The sequence below is a fragment of the Moschus berezovskii genome, chromosome 11 (genome assembly GCF_049115385.1).
Source record: "Moschus berezovskii isolate FMDL1 chromosome 11, NW_MosBer_1.0, whole genome shotgun sequence".
Classification (NCBI taxonomy): domain Eukaryota; kingdom Metazoa; phylum Chordata; class Mammalia; order Artiodactyla; family Moschidae; genus Moschus; species Moschus berezovskii.
Window position 1 is genome coordinate 76,838,804 of NC_142470.1, and position 23,042 is coordinate 76,861,845.

Consider the following 23,042-nt stretch of genomic DNA (forward strand, 5'->3'; position numbering starts at 1 on the left):
AGACACGGGGCATGAGAAAAATAGATTCAGGGGAGAGATACAGCATGAAAAAAAATTGGAGCATCCTCAACGAGATGAAGAGGAATAGAACATAGAAAATGAAGACAGTATTCACAGACAACACTTTCTAGAAACTTTACTGTAAAAGAAAGAAGAAAAACAAAGCTGGGCTGCAACTGGAGACAAATTTGGAGTAAAGACAGATGATAACCATCAGTGAGTCCATGGAAATGTGAAACTTGGTACAAGTTAGTATCTGTCTTAGTCTAGGTGACCCAAACTATGTCTGAACAAGGACTCAACAAATAAGCAGTTTCTTTTACATTCAAACTGGAGGAGAGGGGTTAGATAAGTAAGAAGAAGAAAAGGAATGAGGGAAGCTAACTAAGAAATATCTTATCAGCTGACTGCCACCAGGAAATCAAGGCCTAATTATGCTAGAGTCCATCTAAGGTGTCCTTTAGAATATATTCAGAATTGTTCACCCAAGGGATGGAAGAGTTCACCACTAGAAAAGTTGCCCTATGAGACGGCAACCTCCTAGTACTTCCCAACCTGCCCCCTGCCTCAAAAGAGTTGAGCAGATTCTTACAAGTGTCCCACTCAGAGATTGTAGAGGAGCTTAGGGTAGAAAATGAGAGACCCAGTATAACTGAGGCCAGTGTCTGCTAAGTTAAATCTGTATGTAGCTGGCTGCTATGGTAACCACAAGAGTAAAAGATGGAACAAAATAACGTGAAGCAGGGTAGAGCAGTGTCTGATAAAATGTCTACCTTGATATTTATATATTCTATGTCCTTTCCAGTCTGGAAAGATGAAATGGCTTGTTAAGTTCTTAACATGTCCATTCTCCTGATTCCTGGCCTCCAGACCTCCCTTTCCCTGTTTAAGATTAATTACTCCAAGTAGCCATGATACCTGACAAGTAAATTAACTGAATAAGGGTTTTAATAAATTCTGGTGACAGAAGCAAGAAATGTTTTAGAAACATCAACCAATTAACCTAGCATTTTATGAGCACATACTGTATTCCGAATCTGCACATAGTAGCATAGATTGTCAAAGAATATTAAGTGTGGTCTTTGTTTTGATGTCTCATTAAAAGAATATTCCACAGACCCATGGGAAGTGATCTAAAAACAGTAGAAAACTGGATATGATTAAATAACAAATGCAGAATAGGAGTGTGTCAAGCTAGCAGATATTTAGTTATGGCAATGTTTCTGTTGGTATTTCTCTGAGTAGCATCACAGAGGTGATGGGGAGCAATCGTGAAAGCTATTTGTTTTGGTTAGAAATTTCAAACTCCAAATGCTCACAGAAGCTTTCTCTGGGTAGTGAATCCAGAGGTGATTTTTACTGTCCTCTGTGAATGTTTCCATAAGTCTCACAGTAAATATATATTATTTTTATATTCAAAGAATATATCTTTTTTAAAAAAACCAGGGATATAGAGCTGCTAGAATTCTCATATATTGCTAGTTGGAATACGAAATGGTATAGCCACTTTGCAAAACAGTTTGGCAGTTTCTAATACAGTTAAACATACACTCACCATCGACCTAGCAATCCCACTCATAGATATTTACCCAAGGAAAGTAGAAATGGTCTTTCTCTCCCTGTCAATCTTGGTCTCTCTCACTCAAACACACACACACAAAGTACACAAATGTTTAAAGCAGTATTTTTTTTATAATCACAAAAACTGGAAACAACTTAGGTGTTCTTTTACCGATGAATGAATAAATGATGATATACCCAATTCAGTTCAGTTCAGTTGCTCAGTCGTGTCCGACTCTTTGCGACCCCATGAATCACAGCATGCCAGGCCTCCCTGTCCATCACCAACTCCCGGAGTTCACTCAAACTCATGTCCACAGAGTCGGTGATGCCATCCAGCCATCTCATTCTCTGTCGTCTCCTTCTCCTCCCGCCCCCAACCTTTCCCAGCATCAGAGTCTTTTCCAAGTGAGTCAACTCATCACATGAGGTGGCCAAAGTATTGGAGTTTCAGCTTTAGCATCAGTTCTTCCAATGAACACCCAGGATTGATCTCCTTTAGAATAGACTGGTTGGATCTCCTTGCAGTACAAGGGACTCTCAAGAGTCTTCTCCAACACCACAGTTCAAAACCATCAATTCTTCGGCGATCAGCTTTCTTCACAGTCCAACTCTCACATCCATACATGACCACAGGAAAAACCATAGCCTTGACTAGATGGACCTTGGTTGGCAAAGTAATGTCTCTGCTTTTTAATATACTATCAAAGTTGGTCATAACTTTCCTTCCAAGGAGTAAGCGTCTTTTAATTTCATGGCTGCAATCACTGTCTGCAGTGATTTTGGAGCCCAAAAAAATAAAGTCTGACACTGTTTCCACTGATTTCCCATCTATTTCCCATGAAGTGATGGGACCAGATGCCATGATCTTTGTTTTCTGAATGTTGAGCTTCAAGCCAACCTTTTCACTCTCCTCTTTCACTTTCATCAAGAGGCTTTTGAGTTCCTCTTCACTTTCTGCCATAAGGGCGGTGTCATCTGCATATCTGAGGTTATTGATATTTCTCCCAGCAATCTTGATTCCAGCTTGTGCTTCTTCCAGCCCAGCATTCCTCATGATGTACTCTGCATAGAAGTTAAATAAGCAAGGTGACAATATACAGCCTTGACGTACTCCTTTTCCTATTTGGAACCAGTCTGTTGTTCCATGTACAGTTCTCACTGTTGCTTCCTGACCTGCTTACAGGTTTCTTAAGAGGCAGGTCAGGTGGTCTGGTATTCCCATCTCTTTCGGAATTTTCCACAGTTTATTGTGATCCACACAGTCAAAGGCTTTGGCATAGTCAATAAAAAAGAAATAGATGTTTTTCTGGAACTCTCTTGCTTTCTCCATGATCCAGCGGATGTTGGCAATTTGATCTCTGGTGCCTCTGCCATTTCTTAAACCTGTTTGAACATCTGAATTTCATGGCTCACATATTGCTGAAGCTTGGCTTGGAGAATTTTGAGCATGACTTTACTAGCGTGTGAGATGAGTGCAATTGTGCGGTAGTTTGAGCATTCTTTGGCATTCCCTTTCTTTGGGATTGGAATGAAGACTGACATTTTCCAGTCCTGTGGCCACTGCTGAGGTTTCCAAATTTGCTGGCATATTGAGTGCAGCACTTTCACAGCATCATCTTTCAGGATTTGAAATAGCTCCACTGGAATTCCATCACCTCCACTAGCTTTGTTCATAGTGATGCTTTCTAAGGCCCACTTGACTTCACATTCCAAGATGCCTGGCTCTAGGTCAGTGATCACGTTATCGTGACTATCTTGATCGTGAAGATCTTTTTTGTACAGTTCTTCTGTGTATTCTTGCCACCTCTTCTTAATATCTTCTGCTTCTGTTAGGTCCATACCATTTCTGTCCTATACCCATTTAAAGGAAGACTAACCAGCAATAAAGAACAGTGAACTACCAAAACATACAGTAACATGGAAGAATCTCAAATGTCTTATACTGTATGAAAGAAGTTCCATAATATATGGTTGCACTGATACGACATTTTGGAAAAGGCAAAATTATATAAATAGAAACTGATCAGTAGTTGGTAGGAATAGGAAGTAAAAGGAGAGGTAACTATTGTACAAAGGGGCAACACAGCATAATTTGAAGGGTGGTGGCACTGGGTTTTATCTTGAGTGTGCTGGCTGTTAGACAGCTGTATATGCTTGTGTTAACTCAGGTCTCTACACTAAATAGTTTATATTTCAGTGGGAAAAAAATTTAAAGTAAATAACACAATGAAGTCTTAATAAAACCATGGTAACAGCCATTTTCCACAAATGAAAAACAAAGAGAGACCATCTCAAGGGCTGTCAAAATAATCAAAAGAAGAGCTGATGAAGATGTATTCTGCGTGGATCACTGAGAACCAAGCAGGAGCAAAACATCTGAGAACCAGATTACAGAGAATCCATAGGCAGAATTTATGGGCTCTCTGAATACAGAAGCAAAGAGCAGGACACCAAAGTCTGCTCTAGAATCACAAACCCCAGACACACATGCTCTTTCACAATGATGAGCATACTGGTGAAGGTTCTTCAGCTTGCCAGCAAAAAGACCAACTGTAGGTAAGACACTCAGAGAAAATGGAGATGGGAGTGGGGAGGTCTGGAAGGATTTTGAGTATCTCACAGGAGCCTGAGAAATGCTGAAAAACAGTATGCCAGACAACTCTCATTGTCAACTGAAAATCTTCTTTACCACTGCCGTGGAAGCCAGCTCCACTCAAATTTCAGCAGGACGACACCTAGTCTGACCTTGTGTTCCTCTCATTTCTAGTCCCAGGGCAGCTTCTGTAACCAATGTGAGAGATGCCCAGAGGGAAGTCTCTGGGCACCCACAAGTGTACAAGTCAGAGTGGAGAGTTAACATCATGCGGATGCCATCAACCAACAGGAAATAGTAGTCTGTGAATCAATGCTTCCCTTTCTTCCTCATCCAGAGCAACAGTTTTGATACCCATTTTGAATATATCCTACGTCAAGTCCCTTGCATTAAAGACCAGTCACAAGTAGTGCTGGCCAACTCAACTCATACTATCTTTCCCCCATCTCTGTTTCATTTCCCCTGTCCCAACTCACTGAAGTCACATTATCAAATATACTATCTATAAGGCAGTCTTTATCTCAGGCTTGGCTTCCTGGGGAACCCAGGCCAAGACATGAAAGCCTTGGGAAGGATCCAATATAGCTCTGGAAATCTCAGCTCTAGAAATCTAGGTACTATCTCATGAGCATGATGGCATCAGTGGACTCCGCTCTAACCAACTTCCAACTTCCTCCCAGGAAAGAGTTTGATGGGCCCACATGCATCGTCTGAGGTCAAAGGGTATGGCATTCATGCCCTAATATCGACAGAATCACTTGGAGAGGAGAAGAGGCAATTCTTCAGAATATGTAGAGGTTGGAAGTAGGGGATCATTTAGGAAAATTCTGTTGTCCAGTTTCAAATTACTTTTGGATTATGTTGATTTCTTCTTTTTTAGCAAAAGTGTGCATTGAGTCCATCTTTGTGTCTGAGTGTACATTTCTTTTCTCTAAGGTATCAGCAGCTTCCTAAACCCTGATTAGAGCCTTAAAATAGAAAATACAAGCATGATTCACGTGTATTATGGGATTTTCTGGTAGTTTTCTGAAAGCTCAATATGGATATTTTGTATTTGGAAAGCCTCAGTTCAGTTCAGTTCAGTCACTCAGTCGTGTCCGACTCTTTGCGACCCCGTGAATCACAGCACGCCAGGCCTCCCTGTCCGTCACCAACTCCCGGAGTTCACTCAAACTCATGTCCATCGAGTCAGTGATACCATCCAGCCATCTCATTCTCTGTCATCCCTGTCTCCTCCCACCCCCAATCCATCCCAGCATCAGACTCTTTTCCAGTGAGTCAACTCGTCGCATGAGGTGGCCAAAGTATTGGAGTTTCAGCTTTAGCATCAGTCCTTCCAATGAACACCCAGGATTGATCTCCTTTAGAATGGACTGGTTGGATAAGCAATTGTTAAAATAGGCAGTTTCATTTTTCACTCACTCTTATTTTGTCTCTCTCCAGGTTAATATCCAACACAGGTATTAAGCACTTGCCAGCTGTTCACAAGATTCAGTCTCTCCAAAAAGTTTTACTGTAAGTTTGAAGAGCGGTCACCAACTCTTTACTCATTGCTGTTCTGCCCAACAGCCACTGGGCCTGTAAAAAGCACTGTGTAGTCTTCATCCTACAAATGTGTTGCTCTAGGTGAGCAGGGGTAGGAAGGTAAACAGCAAGCATCCCGGCTTTACCTAAAGACCAGCTAATTTCAGCTTAGTCAGCAGGCTGAGTCAGCAGACTCCTCAGTCAGACAGTTGTCAACAGAGCCAGCTTGCAGCAAATCAGGAAGTCTCTCCTTTCTTCACTATTGAGGGCTTTTCACGCCTCCTTCCTCTAACTCACCTTGTCTTCCATCAGCCTCCCCTCCTCCTTCCAGAATGCCCAGACTGCCCTAGGCATAAAGAAATCACTTGACTGAAGTGTTCATGACAATGTATTTACCTTTTCCCAAGGTATCTACTTTGAAAGAGCAACAGAAAAGGCAACATATAATGCCAAGTTTATTTTCAATAGTGAAATTCTAAGAATCTGGACAGATGCAAAAAGAAGAGGTAGGAAAGAGATGTAGAACTGGACATGGAACAACAGACTGGTTCCAAATAGGAAAAGGAGTACATCAAGGCTGAATATTGTCACCCTGCTTATTTAACTTATATGCAGAGTACATCATGAGAAACTCTGGGCTGGAGGAAGCACAGCTGGAATTAAGATTGCCAGGAGAAATATCAATAACCTCAGATATGCAGATGACACCACCCTTATGGCAGAAAGTGAAGAGGAACTAAAAAGCCTCTTGATGAAAGTGAAAGAGGAGAGTGAAAAGGTTGGCTTGAAGCTCAACATTCAGAAAACTAAGATCATGGCATCTGGTCCCATCACTTCTGGGAAATAGATGGGAAAACAGTGGAAACAGTGTCATACTTTATTTTGGGGGCCTCCAAAATCACTGCAGACAGTGATTGCAGCCATGAAATTAAAAGGCGCTTACTCCTTGGAAGGAAAGTTATGACCAACCTAGACAGCATATTAAAAAGCAGAGATATTACTTTGCCAACAAAGGTCCATCTAGTCAAGGCTATGGTTTTTCCCGTGGTCATGTATGGATGTGAGAGTTGAACGGTGAAGAAAGCTGAGTGTCGAAGAATTGATGCTTTTGAACTGTGATGCTGGAGAAGACTCTTGAGAGTCCCTTGGACTGCAAGGAGATCCAACTAGTCCATTCTAAAGGAGATCAGTCCTGGGTGTTCATTGGAAGGACTGATGCTAAAGCTGAAACTCCAATACTTTGGCCACCTCATGCGACAAGTTGACTCATTGGAAAAGACTCTGATGCTGGGAGGGATTGGGGGCAGGAGGAGAAGGGGACTGCAGAGGATGAGATGGCTGGATGGCATCACTGACTCAATGGACATAGTTTGAGTGAACTCTGGGAGTTGGTGATGGACAGGGAGGCCTGGCGTGCTGTGATTCATGGGGCCGCAAAGAGTCAGACACGACTGAGCGACTGAACTGAACTGAAGGGAAGGAAGGAGAGAAGGAGAGAGAAAAAAATAGAGAATCCCCTCTAGTTTCTCAAATTTTCCCAGATAGTTTACTCCTTTTACATTTAAATGTTAGATCAGACTCAACAGGGAAGCTTCAGAGGATGAGAGGTACAAACAGAAAAATGAGATTTTCATCATCCCTTCAGTCAGGAAGAGGAAAACCAAAGATCAAACTTTTCTGTGACTCAAAAGAGGTCAGAGGAAGAAAACTAGCTTTAAGAAGGAGATTGAAATGGAGGAAGATGAAGGCCCAACTAAGGTGAATGGAGAGGTTTAGTAGAAATGAAAGGTCAGCTTAAGTGACTTTGTCATATTGAGTAGGTACCAACTGTGGAGGCAAGGATAACAAATGAGTACGTTAGAACCTCACACAGTTGAATTAGCCTAGAAAACTTTCAGAGATGCAACAGACTGCAAATCTGCAACTGCACTTTTAAGAAGAACTGATATGCTAATTAGATGTCATCAATTTCCCAAACGTTGAGCTCCTCATTCTTCAGAACAATAACTATTCAAGCATTACCTCAGTTAAAGACTACACCATGCCAAGTAGACTACATTGTGGGGAGGTGACACAGGATGGAGCTGATATAAACACCTAATCTGTCTGTACTTTCTTCTAGAGATATTCAAGATAATATAAACATCCACACAGTTGAAAGAAATTCTTTCATGGGGCTAAGTTTTGAAAGTATGATTGTGTAAGTAAAGAAAAAAAATCCAATGGAGTAACATTTGGCTTTTCATGTAATGCTTTCTTTGTCATAATGGTATGTTCCTTTTTTTGCGGGGGGTGGGGGGGTGTAACTTTTGCATTCTCCATTCCAATTTCTCTCTGGTTCTGTGTTTTTCTCTCACTTCCCATCTTTACATTTCCAAATCACAGCATGGAGCCATGTTAATAATTTATGATTCTGTGGTGCGATTCAAGTGTTTAAAATTGCTCTTTGAATGATGGTCTCCTGTAATGCAACATCTGTTCTGAGGGACAGAATAACTCATGCATCAGTAAAGCTAGTTATTGCCTGGCAAGGCTTTTGTTGCCCAAAGAAAAAGACCAAGGAGGAGTCTGAATCAGGAAGATATGGATATTCCCTCATAACCATGCCAAGCAGCTCCTGTTCAGCCCCACACTGGGCATATAAGATGACTTCACATTTGCTTAGAACAATCACTTTTTTTAATGAGCTTGAGCTACTCTCTATGATTTTGGGGAAAGTTTGTAAATGTACTCTACATTGTTAATGAACTGTCTTCTAATCGTTTGTGCCAGCAGCCTGTGTAACAGTTTATCCACTCCCCAAGATGGTCAGGAAATAGGGCATTCAGGTTACCCAAGTGCTTATGGGATCCTTGGAAGTTAAATGCACAGAATGACATTTGGGGGACTGGTAATTGCAATTAAATATGTAAAAAAAGTATTTTCTCTTTACATTTCACAAATTGCTGTGTTTCTTTAAAATAAACGTGTGTGTTTCAATATGCAGTTATGTACAAAAAGCAAGTTCTACTCCAGAAAGAATGTTGGTTCTTTTCAAAGCAGTAATATGATCCAGAGACCCATCTATATGTTAAACAAACAAACAAAAAATACAACAAAAGAGAAGGGGAGGGAACAGAAGAAAATAGTAGGCAGAGAGGAGGAAATAGTGAAGAATAAAGCTAAACATAGTATTCGACGTAAATTTATTACAGTGAAAATCACTCAGTTGTGTTCAACTCTTCACAACCCCATGGACTATACAGTCAATGGAATTCTCCAGGCCAGAAAACTGGAGTGGGTAGCCTTTCCTTTCTCCATGGGATCTCCCCAACCCAGGGATCAAACCCAGGTTTCCCTCATTGCAGGTGGATTCTTCACCAGCTGAGCCATAAGAGAAGCCAAAAAAATTTAATACAGAGAACCAACAGAAAAATCTGAAAGGGAATAGCAGAGAAATAGGATGTATGAAGGAAAATATAAAATCAAAGGCATGGATTCAGAGTACACAACAGTAGGACAAAATTGTAGATAATACCTAATCCTTCCACTTAATATTGCTCATGATTTTTGAAATCTGTGTGTGTGTGTTGGAATGAGCTGATGAGGTGTGAGAGGCATGAGAGAACAAGAAAGCAAAAGAAATAAGCGGTAGGAAATATGTGCAAAATAAAAGCAATTGTTCTAAGCATAAAGGAGGAATAATACAATTTGACATGAGAGTTGAAGGAAGAGTTAAGTGAAAGAAGGAGTGGCTTAAAAGATGAGTGGAATTTAGCCACAGCATTGGCAAAGGAGGAGCAGAGGAAACAGAATCTCCAAAGCCAAAAGGTGAAAGGGAACTTCTGGAAAATGGTGAGTGTCTGAGTACCACTGGCCTACTGTATTACAGCAAAGGGATTCTTGGCTTGCATAATGGAGGGAGCTTAGTGAGCAACGGAATCAGAACTACCTGGATGCTTGCGCTGTTTTAAATGTTGCTCTAAACATACTTGTCATTTTTAAATATTGTGATTCAAATATATGTATTCAAAATGAGTTCATGTGGCAAGTTTATTAGAACAGTTCTTTTTATTTTTTTGGCTGCACCGAGGTCTGTGGTATCTCAGTTCCCCATTCAGGGACTGAACCTGGGCAGTGGGCAATGAAAGCATCAAGTCCTAACCACCAGACCACCCGGGAACTGAGTATTTTTATAGAAAACATATACGTGGGAACCTGAAATTAATATAATGTCAGATGTCTATTAACTTACTTTTTAAAAAGTGGTGTGTACTAATAACATTCTCACAGTTTTGCACACTGATATGCATCCTTTTTGTCAAGAACATCAGACAGAAAGCAAGCTCTCCTGACCTACCTAGTCTTAACTCTTCCCAAGTGGGGGGAAAAGAACTTAAGGAAATAAGAACTTGGAACACCATCTCAGAAACCGGAGACTACAAAAAATAAAAAATAGAGATCATAGCTGCTCTTCACTGACTCCTGTCCATGGATACTGTGTGAATCCCCAGAACTGAGAGCCTACTTTCCTAGTGAGGACAGTTTTCATAAGAATCAACACTTCTCAGACATGTCTCCAAAGGACAAATTCACATTTGTGAGAAAAGGTTTTTTTTTTTCCCTTTTTTTGCTCCCTTAACCTCAGATGGCCCTTAACCCATATATAACAGAAGCAGAAGGTCCATGCTCTCCACAGTTTAAGTCCCCAGTTGTTCTTTGTCTGGGCCCTACTTCTGGCTATAAGGGCACTTTCTGCCTCTAGGGACACCCAAGAGTACTTGGGGGAAAAAAACACCTGGCAAAGTAGCTCTGATGGTGGCAAAAGCTCTCTTTGCATCTTTCAAAATCCTAAACCACATATATATATATATATATATATATATATAAAATATATTTTAAAAATAGCCCAACAATGAAGGATTATCAGACACTTGGCTAATGGCTCAGGGGGAAAAGAAGAGTAAAAGCCCAGCACAAGGAGGCCCTGGAGCCCTTCCGCACAAGGAGGCCCTGGAGCCCTTCCCCACCTCTCCAGTGACCATGCAACCAGAATATCTGAACAGGGAAGTACCCAGCTATGGCCTTACTCCACATGCGTTTCCTCCCTTCCTCAACTGGCTTCCATCTTCCTGTCCCTCAGTGAGATTTCATGGGCCATGTCCTCCCACACCTTCATTCTTTAGAAAGAGGACAGACTCAGGTTCTGGGGCTTCCTGAGCCTTCAATGACTGAACATACTGGGGAAAGGACAAAAATAGACTAAGGAAAACCATGATTCAGTTATTCCTTAGCTGATGTTCTGCCCTGTTTGTCATCACCAACAAGAGGCTGGTTTTAAAACCAGCACTACCTCTCTTAAGAGACTAGGCATGTACTTGACAATTACCAGCTTCTCTGGTAATAGTTTGAGAGTTCTACTGCCTAACATAACCCCCCGGGCAGGAATTCTGGACCTATTTTTTTTATTGTGTGATAATCCATTATTGACATCAAAAAATGCTACCTCCTCGGCATACAATGGCATCTATTGAGTAAGAAAATCTGTAAAGAAAAAGGGCTACTTTGAATACAATAATTATCTTAAATTAGTCTGCATTTTACATAGCCACATCTATTTCTATTCATGAAAAAAGTATTAATTATCTAGCCTTATAGAAAGAAGATAAGTGGCACTCACATGGATTTGCTCACCACTTACATTCAGAAAACAAAGATCATGGCATCTGGTCCCATCACTTCATGGGAAATAGATGGGAAAACAGTGGAAACAGTGTCAGACCTTATTTTTTTGGGCTCCAAAATCACTGCAGATGCTGATTGCAGCCAGGAAATTAAAAGACGCTTACTCCTTGGAAGGAAAGTTATGACCAACCTATATAGTATATTAAAGAGCAGAGACATTACTTTGCCAACAAAGGTCCATCTAGTCAAGGCTATGGTTTTTCCCGTGGTCATGTATGGATGTGAGAGTTGGACTGTGAAGAAAGCTGATCGCCGAAGAATGGATGCTTTTGAACTGTGGTGTTAAAGAAAACTCTTGAGAGTCCCTTGTACTGCAAGGAGATCCAACCAGTCCATTCTAAAGGAGATCAATCCTGGGTGTTCATTGGAAGGACTGATGCTAAAGTTGAAACTCCAATACTTTGGCTACCTCATGTGACGAGTTGACTCACTGGAAAAGACTCTGATGCTGAGAAAGGTTGGGGGCAGGAGGAGAAGGGGACGACAGAGAATGAGATGGCTGGATGGCATCACCGACTCTGTGGACATGAGTTTGAGTGAACTCCGGGAGTTGGTGATGGACAGGGAGGCCTGGCGTGCTGTGATTCATGGGGTCACAGAGAGTCGGACACGACTGAGCGACTGAACTGACTGAACTTTGCTGGATTAAGGGTCAGGCAATTACAGCTCATGGGCCAAATCTAGTCCCTGATCTAGGACTTGTTTCTATAAGTCAAGATTTTGTTGATAAGGAACATGAATGCTGAACCTAAATGAAGCAAAATGTTACTCCAAACAAAAGAAAAAGAATCCATTCTTTTCAATAGTAGACCTATATTACAAAAAAAAAAAAAAATGTACTCAATTATTACTATTATACTTTAACTTTGGTCAATAAAAATCTCAAGGAAATTGTTTTTTAATTACCTATATAAAGTACCTGGTGACTTTCCTGGTGGCTCAGATGGTAAAGAATCCTGCAATGCGGGAAAGGACAATGTGAGTTCAATCCCAGGGCTGGAAGATCCCTGGAGGAGGGCATGGCAACCCACTCCAGTACTCTTGCCTGGAGAATCCCATGGACAGAGGAACCTGGTGGGCTACAGCCCATGGGGTCACACAGAGTCCGACACAACTGAGTAACTAACACAAAGTACCTATGTAATAGACTAATTTTGCCTCTTGGCCCACAAAACCTAAAATATATTACTGGACCCCTCACAGAAAAAGCTTGTTGACTCCTTTGTCTGGTCCAAAGCCCCTAGGATCCACCTCCCACTGGTTAGGGACAGTTGCTTCAGCACTGTCACCCCCATCCAACCAGCTGACAAATCAGACAGGAAGGCTGGATGTGCTGGGTACACTTGGGAAGGTGTGAGGCAGGCAGGATTGGGGGTGCACAGCTACTTCTTGGCCATCAGAATCCACCAGTTTGTTGCTAATGTTCTGAAAGACCTGCATTGCTCCTGTGTGGATTTTCAGCTAACTAGCTTTCAGGGGGAAGAAAAACACACACAGTGTCCTTTGATGTTAAGCTTGTTGGGCTCCCCACTGCAGCAACAGAAACTCTCAACATCCTGGACACATGGGAGTGTCTCTGGGTCAGCTTTGGGAACAGTGCTATTTGTAAACCCACCGAGCCGGACAAGGAAGAAGACCCGATGGCAAATCAAGAACAAGTGGTCATAGGCTCTCTGGGCTAAGCTCTCCCATACTTGGGTTTCTGTTTTGGTTTTCAGACCATCCAGGAGCACAGCAGTGCAGATATGTCAGCCCAAGGTGCCCCTGGGCTCCCCTGTCCAGGCAAACCTGCTTACTGACCTTCTTTGCACAATTTGGATGATGATTCCCCATCCCGTCCCACCTCCCCCAGAGCCTCCTCCCTCGCCTGCTCACGCCATCTCACCCTGCCACAGCCCACAGCCTCTATAATTGATTTCTCTTCCTTTCTGGCTTAACCCAGAGCCACCTCCACAAACCTCCAATAGCCAGGTCCCTATGGGTCATGGGAAGTGTTCAGGTTGTCTGACAGTTTAATTAGATCATTTTTTGATGACAGCCAGGCCCGCTGCTGTGAATGAGCCTGAGTGAGAGGCTTAAGGCAGTAGAGAAAGGGGATACAATATGTTCTTTCTCTGTCTTACAGACGCTTATTCAATAACTCTATGATTTCTGTCCTTCAGGATGGGAAAGATCTTTGTCTGCTCCTCCCAAGGCATCATTTCTACACACAAATGATATGTGCAAAGACCTTATGGAATCCAGGCTGCTGTGCCCAAGTGTGCCTTCTCAAAATTAAATTTCATTGATTTCTCTGAATAAGTAATACATGCACATAATGCAAACTTCCAGCATTACAAAAGGTTATACAGTGATAAATCAGTCTCCCTTCCACCCTGCTCCCTGAGTCTTAGGGTGGTATTTTATTTATGCCACTAACCTGAGCTGTCTGACCTTGCCCCAGTGCTTCCAATTATGAAACTCGTGTACTGTTTGCATCTGACATTATTGGTTTTTTAATGGGTCTTTTATTTCAGATGGCTGAGTAAGAATGGGATTCAAGAAATACACAACTGTGCATTCAATGGAACCCAACTCGATGAGCTGTAAGTAGCCCTGACTATCCTTCTAGGCCATTTAGAGGGAAATGGCTCTTTTAACAGTGATGTTTATGTGGCTTTGTGTTTCCCTCCTTCTTTTCTCAACTCCATCCCCAGGAATCTAAGCGATAACAGTAATTTGGAAGAACTGCCTAATGATGTTTTCCAAGGAGCCTCTGGACCGGTCATCCTGTGAGTAGCCTCCCTCGCTTCCAAGTGAAAGAGATCAGCATCTGTAAGTTAGCAGTCAACTTTGTCCAAGAGATCAGTGTCTGTAAGTTAGTAGTCAGCTTTCTCCCATTCAGGGTGTTGGAGAAGACTCTTGAGAGTCCCTTATACTGCAAGGAGATCCAACCAATCCATTCTAAAGGAGATCAATCCTGGATGTTCATTGGAGGGACTGATGCTAAAGCTGAAACTGCAATACTTTGGCCACCTCATGCAACGAGTTGACTCACTGGAAAGACTCTGATGCTGGGAAAGGTTGGGGGAGGGAGGAGAAGGGGACGACGGAGAATGAGATGGCTGGATGGCATCACCGACTCTGTGGACATGAGTTTGAGTGAACTCCGGGAGTTGGTGATGGACAGGGAGGCCTGGCGTGCTGTGATTCATGGGGTCGCGGAGAGTCAGACACGACTGAGCGACTGAACTGAACTGAACTGAACAGGACAGGGCTGGCAGTTAAGATCAAATTTTATCTGCGCCATCTGCGAAGGTGTATAGGACAATTTAGGGCTGATCTACACTCTAAATATCGATGCAGTAACAACAAAACCAACAACAACTATTTAATGAGCCCTTACCAAGTCCCAGAGAGTGTTTCCAAAATGTAAGAGGCATTTTCTAATTAAATCCTTTTGTAAACCCAGGGCAAATTCATGTCAATATATGGCAAAACCAACCAATATAATATTGTAAAATAATTTGCCTCCAATAAAAAATAAATTAATAATGAAAAAAAATAATAACCTCTGTGGTAGGAGCTATCTGGTCCCATTTTAGAGAAGGGAAAACTCGCTTCCCTGGAGGGGTCAATTCACCCAAGGTCACAGGAATTTTAGAGCACAGATGTAACACCTAAACTGGTCTGACTCCTAGAGCATTCTTAACCATCTCTTCCCTGAAAGAGAAAGCACAGTTCTTCAACTTCACCCTCAGGGTCCAGGAGTTTTGTTCAAGCCAGTGAGAAGTACACACATTTATGTTTGGATCCTCTTTGCCTCAATTCCAGATCTTGGGATGCCTCCAGTGCCTCATGGCCCTGTATCAGCACCTCTCCTTCAATTGCTGCTTGCTCATCTTCATTTCTACCAATAAGAGTGACTCTCCTGTTTTTATGCGCCCCTGCTCTTCCACATGGGTCACTCCAACCCCCAGCTCTTCATTGACAATCTGTGCTAACAGTGAATTCCTCCTCCTGAAACTCCCACAGCCCTCATGGCTGAAGGGCCCAGATCTGCAAGAGCTTCTTTAAAATGTATTTCCTTAGGCTCTAAGCAAGACCCACTACATCTCTGGACAAATGTACCACACGAAGAAGAAAGGTATCCAGAAGGAAGCAGTCAGATGCAAGATGCAAGAAGAAATAGTAAGCAAAGGAACAGATAAACACATGAACAGATATACAGGTTTGCAGAATGACTGTTACAAAGCTATCCTGAGGTCAGTTCAGGCACTTGAGAGCCACTAGCTTGTACCTCTTACTTGGCAGTCAGTACCTAGGTTATTTACTTATCTACCTACCATCTATCAACATCACTTTCATTTTCACCACAAAGCTTTCCAGTTCACCCTTGAACAACACAGGTTTGAACTGCATGAGTCCACTTACATATGGATATGTTTCAGTAAATATGTACTGTCTGCAGTTGGTTGAATCTGTGATGCAGAACTATGGATAAGAAAGGCAGGGCCATGGGACTTGAGCATCTATGGATTGTGGTGTCTGCAGTGGATCCTGGAACCAATTCCCCACAGACACCAGGGGACAGCTGCATTCTGCCCCCTGTGGTTCCACAGGTTGGAACCCATGCATCTCTAGAATGAGATCCTGTGTGATAGAACAGAAACTCTATTAATGATTGTTAACAATGATAAAGGATCTGTTGTAACTTTTTTTTTTTTAATTATTTTGTTGGTTTTATTTTTGTTTCAGTTACAAACCACTGTCAGTGTGGGCAGATGAAAAGGGAAAAAAGCAAATGACAATTCTTTTTTGTTTTCAAAGCAAAAAGTACTTTTCTGTGGAGTAGAATGTTGCCTAAGTTGCTGAAGCAATTGAATGTGGGCATCTCCTGTTTCAGTGTCCACTGCTGAAGACTGGTTTGAGTGGAAATCATTGTGAGGTTCATGCTCAGTAAATTGAAGGGAATTAGCATGTGTGAATACGAAGTGCTTACAACAGCACTTCTTCACCTCAAAACTGCCCTGGCCACCGCTTTGTGTGTAGTTTCCAAGTCCCCTCTGCTCACTGTCGGTGTTTCTAAGTGCACCTTTGTGGGTCCTCCAGTGTTGAGCAGTGTAATTCAGGGCTTTTCTACACATAGGTGTGTTTGAAAGTTGCATTTTAGGGATCCATAGTAAAGTAAAAGTTTTGTTTGTGCTGGGAATGGTTATGTTCAGAGAAACCTGCTGAATGATATCAGGTGGAACGACCAGGGACATCCAGAGTCCCTCTCCTTTGGGATTATACTTTCAGTTCAGTTCAGTCTCTCAGTTGTGTCCGACTCTTTGCAACCCTGTGAATTGCAGCACGCCAGGCCTTCCTGTCCATCACCAACTCCCAGAGTCCACCCAAATTCATGTCCATTGTGTCAGTGATGCCATCCAACCATCTCATCCTCTGTTGTCCCCTTCTCCTGCCCTCAGTCTTTCCCAGCATTAGGGTCTTTTCAGATGAGTCAGTTCTTCGCATCAGGTGGCGAAAGTATTGGAGTTTCAGCTTCAACAACAGTCCTTCCAATGAACACCCAGGACTGATTTCCTTTAGGATGGACTGGTTGGATCTCCTTGCAGTCCAAGGGACTCTTCAAGTCTTCTCCATCACCGCAGTTCAAAAGCATCAATTCTTAGGCGCTCAGCTTTCTTTATAGTCCAACTCTCATATCCATACACGACCATTGGAAAAACCATAGCCTTGACTAGATGGGCCTTTGTTGACAAAGTTGTGTCTCTGCTTTTTTTTTTTTTTTTTTTTATTGCAAAGTTGTTTATTTTTTTTATTTTTTTTAAATCAAATAATCCAATTTTATTTATTTTTTTTTCAAGTTGAACAGACTAAATTTCTTTAAACAAACTTACTTATACTCCAGAGTCCTTTAAAAACTTAATAGCATTTATACATTGAAGGTATTTGATTTTCTTGTAACTAGCACTTCAAATGCAACAAGCATTTGAAGCAACAAGCATTTGACCCAACAAGTAAAACTTTCTACAGTTCATAACTTTTATAAATAAAATAAATTAAACGTACAGTGAATAAGTTCTCTGAAATATTTCAATATTTCTGCAGGTTTAGTAACATCGTAAAATACATTTCAACTAAAATTCACAAATCTAAAAACCTGTTAGGCATTTTTAGGCGTTTTAAGATGGAAATGAAGACCAATGTTACATCGTAATATGCCAATTACAAATAGTACTTCAAATAGCAAATACTACAGTTTGTCCCAAACTTTAAAAACTATTCATGAACTCAACACTGAACTATTGATGGCTATGAGAACTGTTTCCTAGCCTTTTTGAAAATTTCAACCCATTTACGTTTAAGGTAATTATTGATAAGTACGATCCCGTAGCCATTTTCTTTATTGCTTTGGGTTCAAGTTTATACACTCTTTCTGTGTTTCCTGTCTATAGAAGATCCTTTAGCATTTGTTGGAGAGCTGGTTTGGTGATGCTGAATTCCCTCAGCTTTTGCTTGTCTGTAAAGCTTTTGATTTCTCCTTCATATTTGAATGAGATCCTTGCTGGGTATAGTAATCTGGGCTGTAGTGTATTTTCTTTCATCACTTTTAGTATGTCTTGCCACTCCCTTCTGGCCTGAAGAGTTTCTGTTGAAAGATCAGCTGTTATCCTTATGGGAATCCCCTTATGTGTTATTTGCTGCTTTTCCCTTGCTGCTTTTAATATTTGTTCTTTGTGTTTGATCTTTGTTAATTTGATTAATATGTGTCTTGGAGTATTTCGCCTTGGGTTTATCCTGTTGGGGACTCTCTGGGTTTCTTGGACTTGGGTGATTATTTCTTTCCCCATTTTAGAGAAGTTTTCAACTATTATCTCCTCAAGTATTCTCTCATGGTCTTTCTTTTTGTCTTCTTCTTCTGGGACTCCTATGATTCGAATGTTGGCGCGTTTAACATTGTCCCAGAGGTCTCTAATATTGTCCTCATTTCTTTTAATTCGTTTTTCTTTTTTCCTCTCTGTTTCATTTATTTCTACAATTCTATCTTCTAGTTCTCTTATCCTGTCTTCTGCCTCTGTTATTCTACTGTTTGTTCCCTCCAGAGTGTTTCTGATCTCATCTATTGCATTATTCATTGTATATTGACTCTTTTTTATTTAAGTCCTTATTAAATCTTTCTTCCATCTTCTCAATCCTTTTCTCCAGGTTATTTATCTGTAAATCCATTTTGCTTTCAAGATTTTGAATCATTTTCACCATCAAAATTTGAAATTCTTTATCAGGTAAATTCCCTATATCTTCTTTTGTTTGTGTTGGTGGGCAATTATCTTGTTCCTTTACTTGCTGGGTATTTCTCTGCCTCTTCATCTTGCTTATATTGCTTTGCTTGGGGTGGCCTTTCCCTCTTCTTGCAGTTTGTGGAGTTCTCTTTATTATGTAGTTTCTTCGCTGTGTGTGGGGTTGGACGGGTGATTGTCCGGGTTCCCTGGTTAGGGAAGCATGTGTCAGTGTTCTGGTGGGTGGAGCTGGATTTCTTCTCTCTCCTTTAGAAGACAATGGGCTGCTTTTCTGGGAGCCTGATGTCCTCTGCCAGTATTCAGAAGTTGTTTTGTGGACTTTACTCCGTGTTCAAATGTTCTTTTGATGAATTTGTGGGGGAGAAAGTGGTCTTGCCATCTTATCCCTCCGCCATCTTGTTCCTTCCTCCCCAGAACACTGGATTCTTATATTCCACTTGGTCGTGGAGTATCTCTTCCCAGCTGCTCCAGCAAGGCGCAGCCGCTGTACCTTACCTTGGACGAGGGGTATCTCCTCAAGGCCGCCCCTCCTGCTTTGAATGTGGATCAGCTCCTCTAGGCCCTCCGGTGCCCAAGCAGCCACCGCCTCCTGAACGTGGTACAGCTCCTCTCGGCCACCGCCCTAACTCTGGGCGCGGGGTAGCTCCTCTCAGCCACGATTCTGCACGTGGTCGGTTGCGCCGGAGCCAGGCGCCTCCCGCGTCTGCGCCGCCGGAGCCGGGCACCTCCCGCGTCTGCGCCGCCGGAGCCAGGCGTCTCTCTGTTGTAACTTTTATATGGAACTCTATCTCTTTGAATAAGTTCAAAGACATCCAGAACGCCTGGTTTCAGAGAGGCAACATGTACGAAAGAAGGGATGTTTGCATGATTAAAGCAGAGATGCCAGAGAAGACTACCCAGGTTTTAAAACCAGTTCTCTTACCTCAGTTTCCTCACCTAAAACAATGACAGAAACAATAATGTCCATGTCCTAATACTGTTTGAAGCTTAGTAATAATATATATGTAAGTGTATGTGTATATACATATATATATATTGAGTGAATATATGTATATTCACTCATTGAACAGATAGATTCTTAAGTGCCAGCCCTATGCTATGCACTGTGTATAGTGCAAGTAACAAAAGTTCTTCCTCACAGGAAGCTTATATTCTTATAAAAGAGAGTCAGATAATAGAACTAAATATGCAACTTAATATATTGAACTATGATGTATGCTATGAAGCATCAAGTAGGACCTGGGGTAACAAATGGGGAGCACCAAGCATACAGTCCCTGTGCTTCAATACACAGAGTCCTTAGAACTTGTAGGGCTTCCCTGGTGGCTCAGTTGGTAAAGAATCTGCCTGCAATGCAGGAGACGTGGGTTCGATCCCTAGGTCAGGAAGATCTCCAGAGGAGGGAATGACAACCCACTCCAATATTCTTGCCTGGAGAAACGCATGAACAGAGGAGCCTGGCAGACTACAGTCCATGGAATCGCAAAGAGTCGGGACATGACTGAGTGACTAACACACTTAGAATTTGTAATGCTTAGTCAATGTTTCTTATTCTTAGATTACCTGGGAGATAAACAGAGAAAGTGTATTTGATGTCTTTGACCAGGAGAACAACAGTGTATTAATTTCACTTAGTGAATAGTCCTAAAGGTTTCTAATGGGCCTAAACCAGCACCCCTATCTTTTATGGCAGAACAAGTCTGTGATGGGGTAGGTTTCCACATGTGACCTGTACCAGGTATACTATGACATCGCAGCATCTTAACTGTCTGCTACTGAGAACATTCAAGCTGGACAGGATCTCATCTAGCTCATCACCCAGCTGAGGAAACCAGAGTCAGAAATGGGAAGTAACCTGCTAACCATCACACTGTTGCAGTAAGTGGCAGAGCCTGGACCAGAAACTAGGTCTCCTGCCTCATATCCTATGCATTCCCACCATACCATGTCGCCTAAAGTACTTCAATAGGTCCAACTGAACATCTAAAAGGGACCCTCAATTTACTGTGAACTAAAATAGGGGGGGAAATAACTATAAACACCAGACCCTGCCCCCAGCCCAAGAACACTAGTAAAAGGTACACACACACAGCATAGAAGAATGTCCCTTGATGTTGACAAATAGGTCCCAGGCTGAGGCACTGCTCAGTATGTCTGACCAGGGTCTCCATTGGAAAACACCAACACAGACACCCAATTAGCCCTGCCACAAGTGCCAGCAAGAAGAGGGATGATATCATCACCAGCAGTTTTGCAGAGTCCTCAAGTCACAGGCCCATTTTCTACACTTTCACCACAGAAACAGTGAGTAAAATTTACAGAAAATCCAAAGGAATTATGAAGCATTTGCTATGACTTAAAAAGGTAGAGGGGCTTCCCACATGGTACTAGTCACAAAGAACCCACCTGCCAATGGAGGAGACATAAGAGACACAGGTTTGATCCCTGGGTCAGGAAGATCCCCTGGAGAAGGGCATGGCAAACCATTCTAGTATTCTTGCCTAGAGAATCCCATGGACAGAGGATCCTGGTGGACTATAGCCCATGGGGGTCACACAGAGTCAGACATAACTGAAACGACTTAGCAACCACGCAAAAAGGATAATACATTTCTACATCTTTTCAATGCATGAGGATATATATGTAAGATCCTGGCCTATATCCCAGTCTCTAACTGCTGATCTCCTCCTCATCCTCCCTTTAGGGGCAAGAAGGTTGGTCAGCTTAACATCAAGCCTCCTTTTCTGGGGCTTTCAGGTTAGTCTGCAGATGTCCTCCCAGCCTCTCTGGCTGCTAACCTGGGGCTCTAGAACCTAGTCTATCCTCTATTTCCAGCCTTATATGCCAATCCCAGGTAAACTCTGGCCTGAAGGTGCTTGTTTAGTGTGTGTGCAGAGTACAAGCCTATGCTGGTGCTATGGGTTCATGGGTAGGAGAAGTGTGTGTAGACCACTCAGCCCACCATAGACGTAGCTCAGGCTAGGGCTGTGACTGTGGCTTGGGTCAGATTCCTCTCACTGCACATCAGACTGTGATGTGGGTGTTCACATGCAGAAGGCTTACTGGAGAGTGCTCTGTGGGGAGTACTTGATGGAAACAGAATCAGGCTAACAGGGAAGTTGAACTACAATGCATTTGCAGCAGAAGCTTCGGCTGATTCTAGGGGGAGCTCTGGAGTTAGAATGGCCCTTCAGAGTTGACTGAATCAAGGCAAGGGGCCGATCCTCCAATAGTCACTGAGTGCAGGCTGGCCCAGGGGGAAGTCAAGGCTTGGGTGGGTCACGTGAGGGCCAATCCCAGAGCGGAACTCAGCCATGGGCCACCTCAGCTGCAAGTGGTCCTCCAATGCCCTTGAGCCATGGTTCTAAATTTGACCATGCATCAGAGTCACCCAGTATGCTTATAAAACTCTAGATGGCTAATCCCCACTCCCGGTATGTTTGATTCAGCAGGTCAGAGGTAGGCCTGAGAAATTGCATGTCTAATAACTTTGCAGGTGAAGCTGATGTTGCAGTCCAGGAAGCACACTGAGAATCACAGCCCCTGAACCAAGACTGAGAGTTGGGAAGCTTGGCCCAGCCTCCATATCTCCTCCAAAAGCCAACAGTGGTGAATCTTCCTCCCAGCAGGCTCAGTGCTTTGCCCCAGTACATATATGGAAGGGATTCTAAGGGAGTTAAGGGGAGAGCACCCAAACCAATCATAACTCCTTTCCTGAAGGAGAAAATTTTAGCTGAGTGAAAATCAGGGAGCCCCTGAACACCTGAGGGTGCAAGTATGAGATGTTCCATTGCAAGGAGAAATAGATGCAGAGAAAGCCAGGGGCACACAGACAAGCTCCACTGAGTTTCCAAGAGCGGTCTAGCATCCTGATTTCCCCCTCATGAGTCTTGACCTTGAACATCAGCAGCCATCTGAGTTTTCACCTGATATTCTGAACTCACTCAAGTTTTCTTTTATTTTTTTAAAGCAATCAAGCAATGCTGTTTCCTTGGGAAACTGTTTCCTGTGGGGAAAATTTAATGCATTGCTTTTGCAGGCTGGAGCCAGTACAATCATATTCTGATGGTTTATCAAATTGATTTGGCTATAGCTCAGATTCATTTGATAGTTCAGATTCAAACACTGAGTTATTTGTATAAGAATCATTCTCTTCCATTACCAGTATACCCACAGTCCTATAGATAGTAAATTGCCTTTTTATTCCACCTGGGATCATGAAACAGAGGTCTTCTAGCCATCTGTCAGTGTAGTATACACCAGAAATGTGCTCTCACTTATGGAAATGATTGACCTGTAATAACATCTTTGCTTGGAAAAATAGAAATTGTTCAAATCAAATTTGTGGCACTGGC

At 42.4% G+C, this 23,042-nt stretch overlaps 1 protein-coding gene across 5 annotated transcripts in view; it reads left to right on the forward strand.

Moving 5' to 3' along the window:
- Positions 1-23,042, forward strand: part of FSHR (follicle stimulating hormone receptor) — a 211,102-nt gene that overhangs the window by 171,976 nt on the left and 16,084 nt on the right. For 3 of the 5 annotated variants that reach the window (XM_088841745.1, XM_088841749.1, XM_088841746.1), the window contains exons 5-8: positions 5,600-5,671; positions 7,803-7,880; positions 13,921-13,989; positions 14,101-14,175. In XM_088841745.1, coding sequence (XP_088697871.1) covers positions 5,600-5,671; positions 7,803-7,880; positions 13,921-13,989; positions 14,101-14,175 — 294 coding nt within the window. The remainder of the gene's footprint in view (positions 1-5,599; positions 5,672-7,802; positions 7,881-13,920; positions 13,990-14,100; positions 14,176-23,042) is intronic. The other 2 variants (XM_088841747.1, XM_088841748.1) reach the window with 1 other exon arrangement.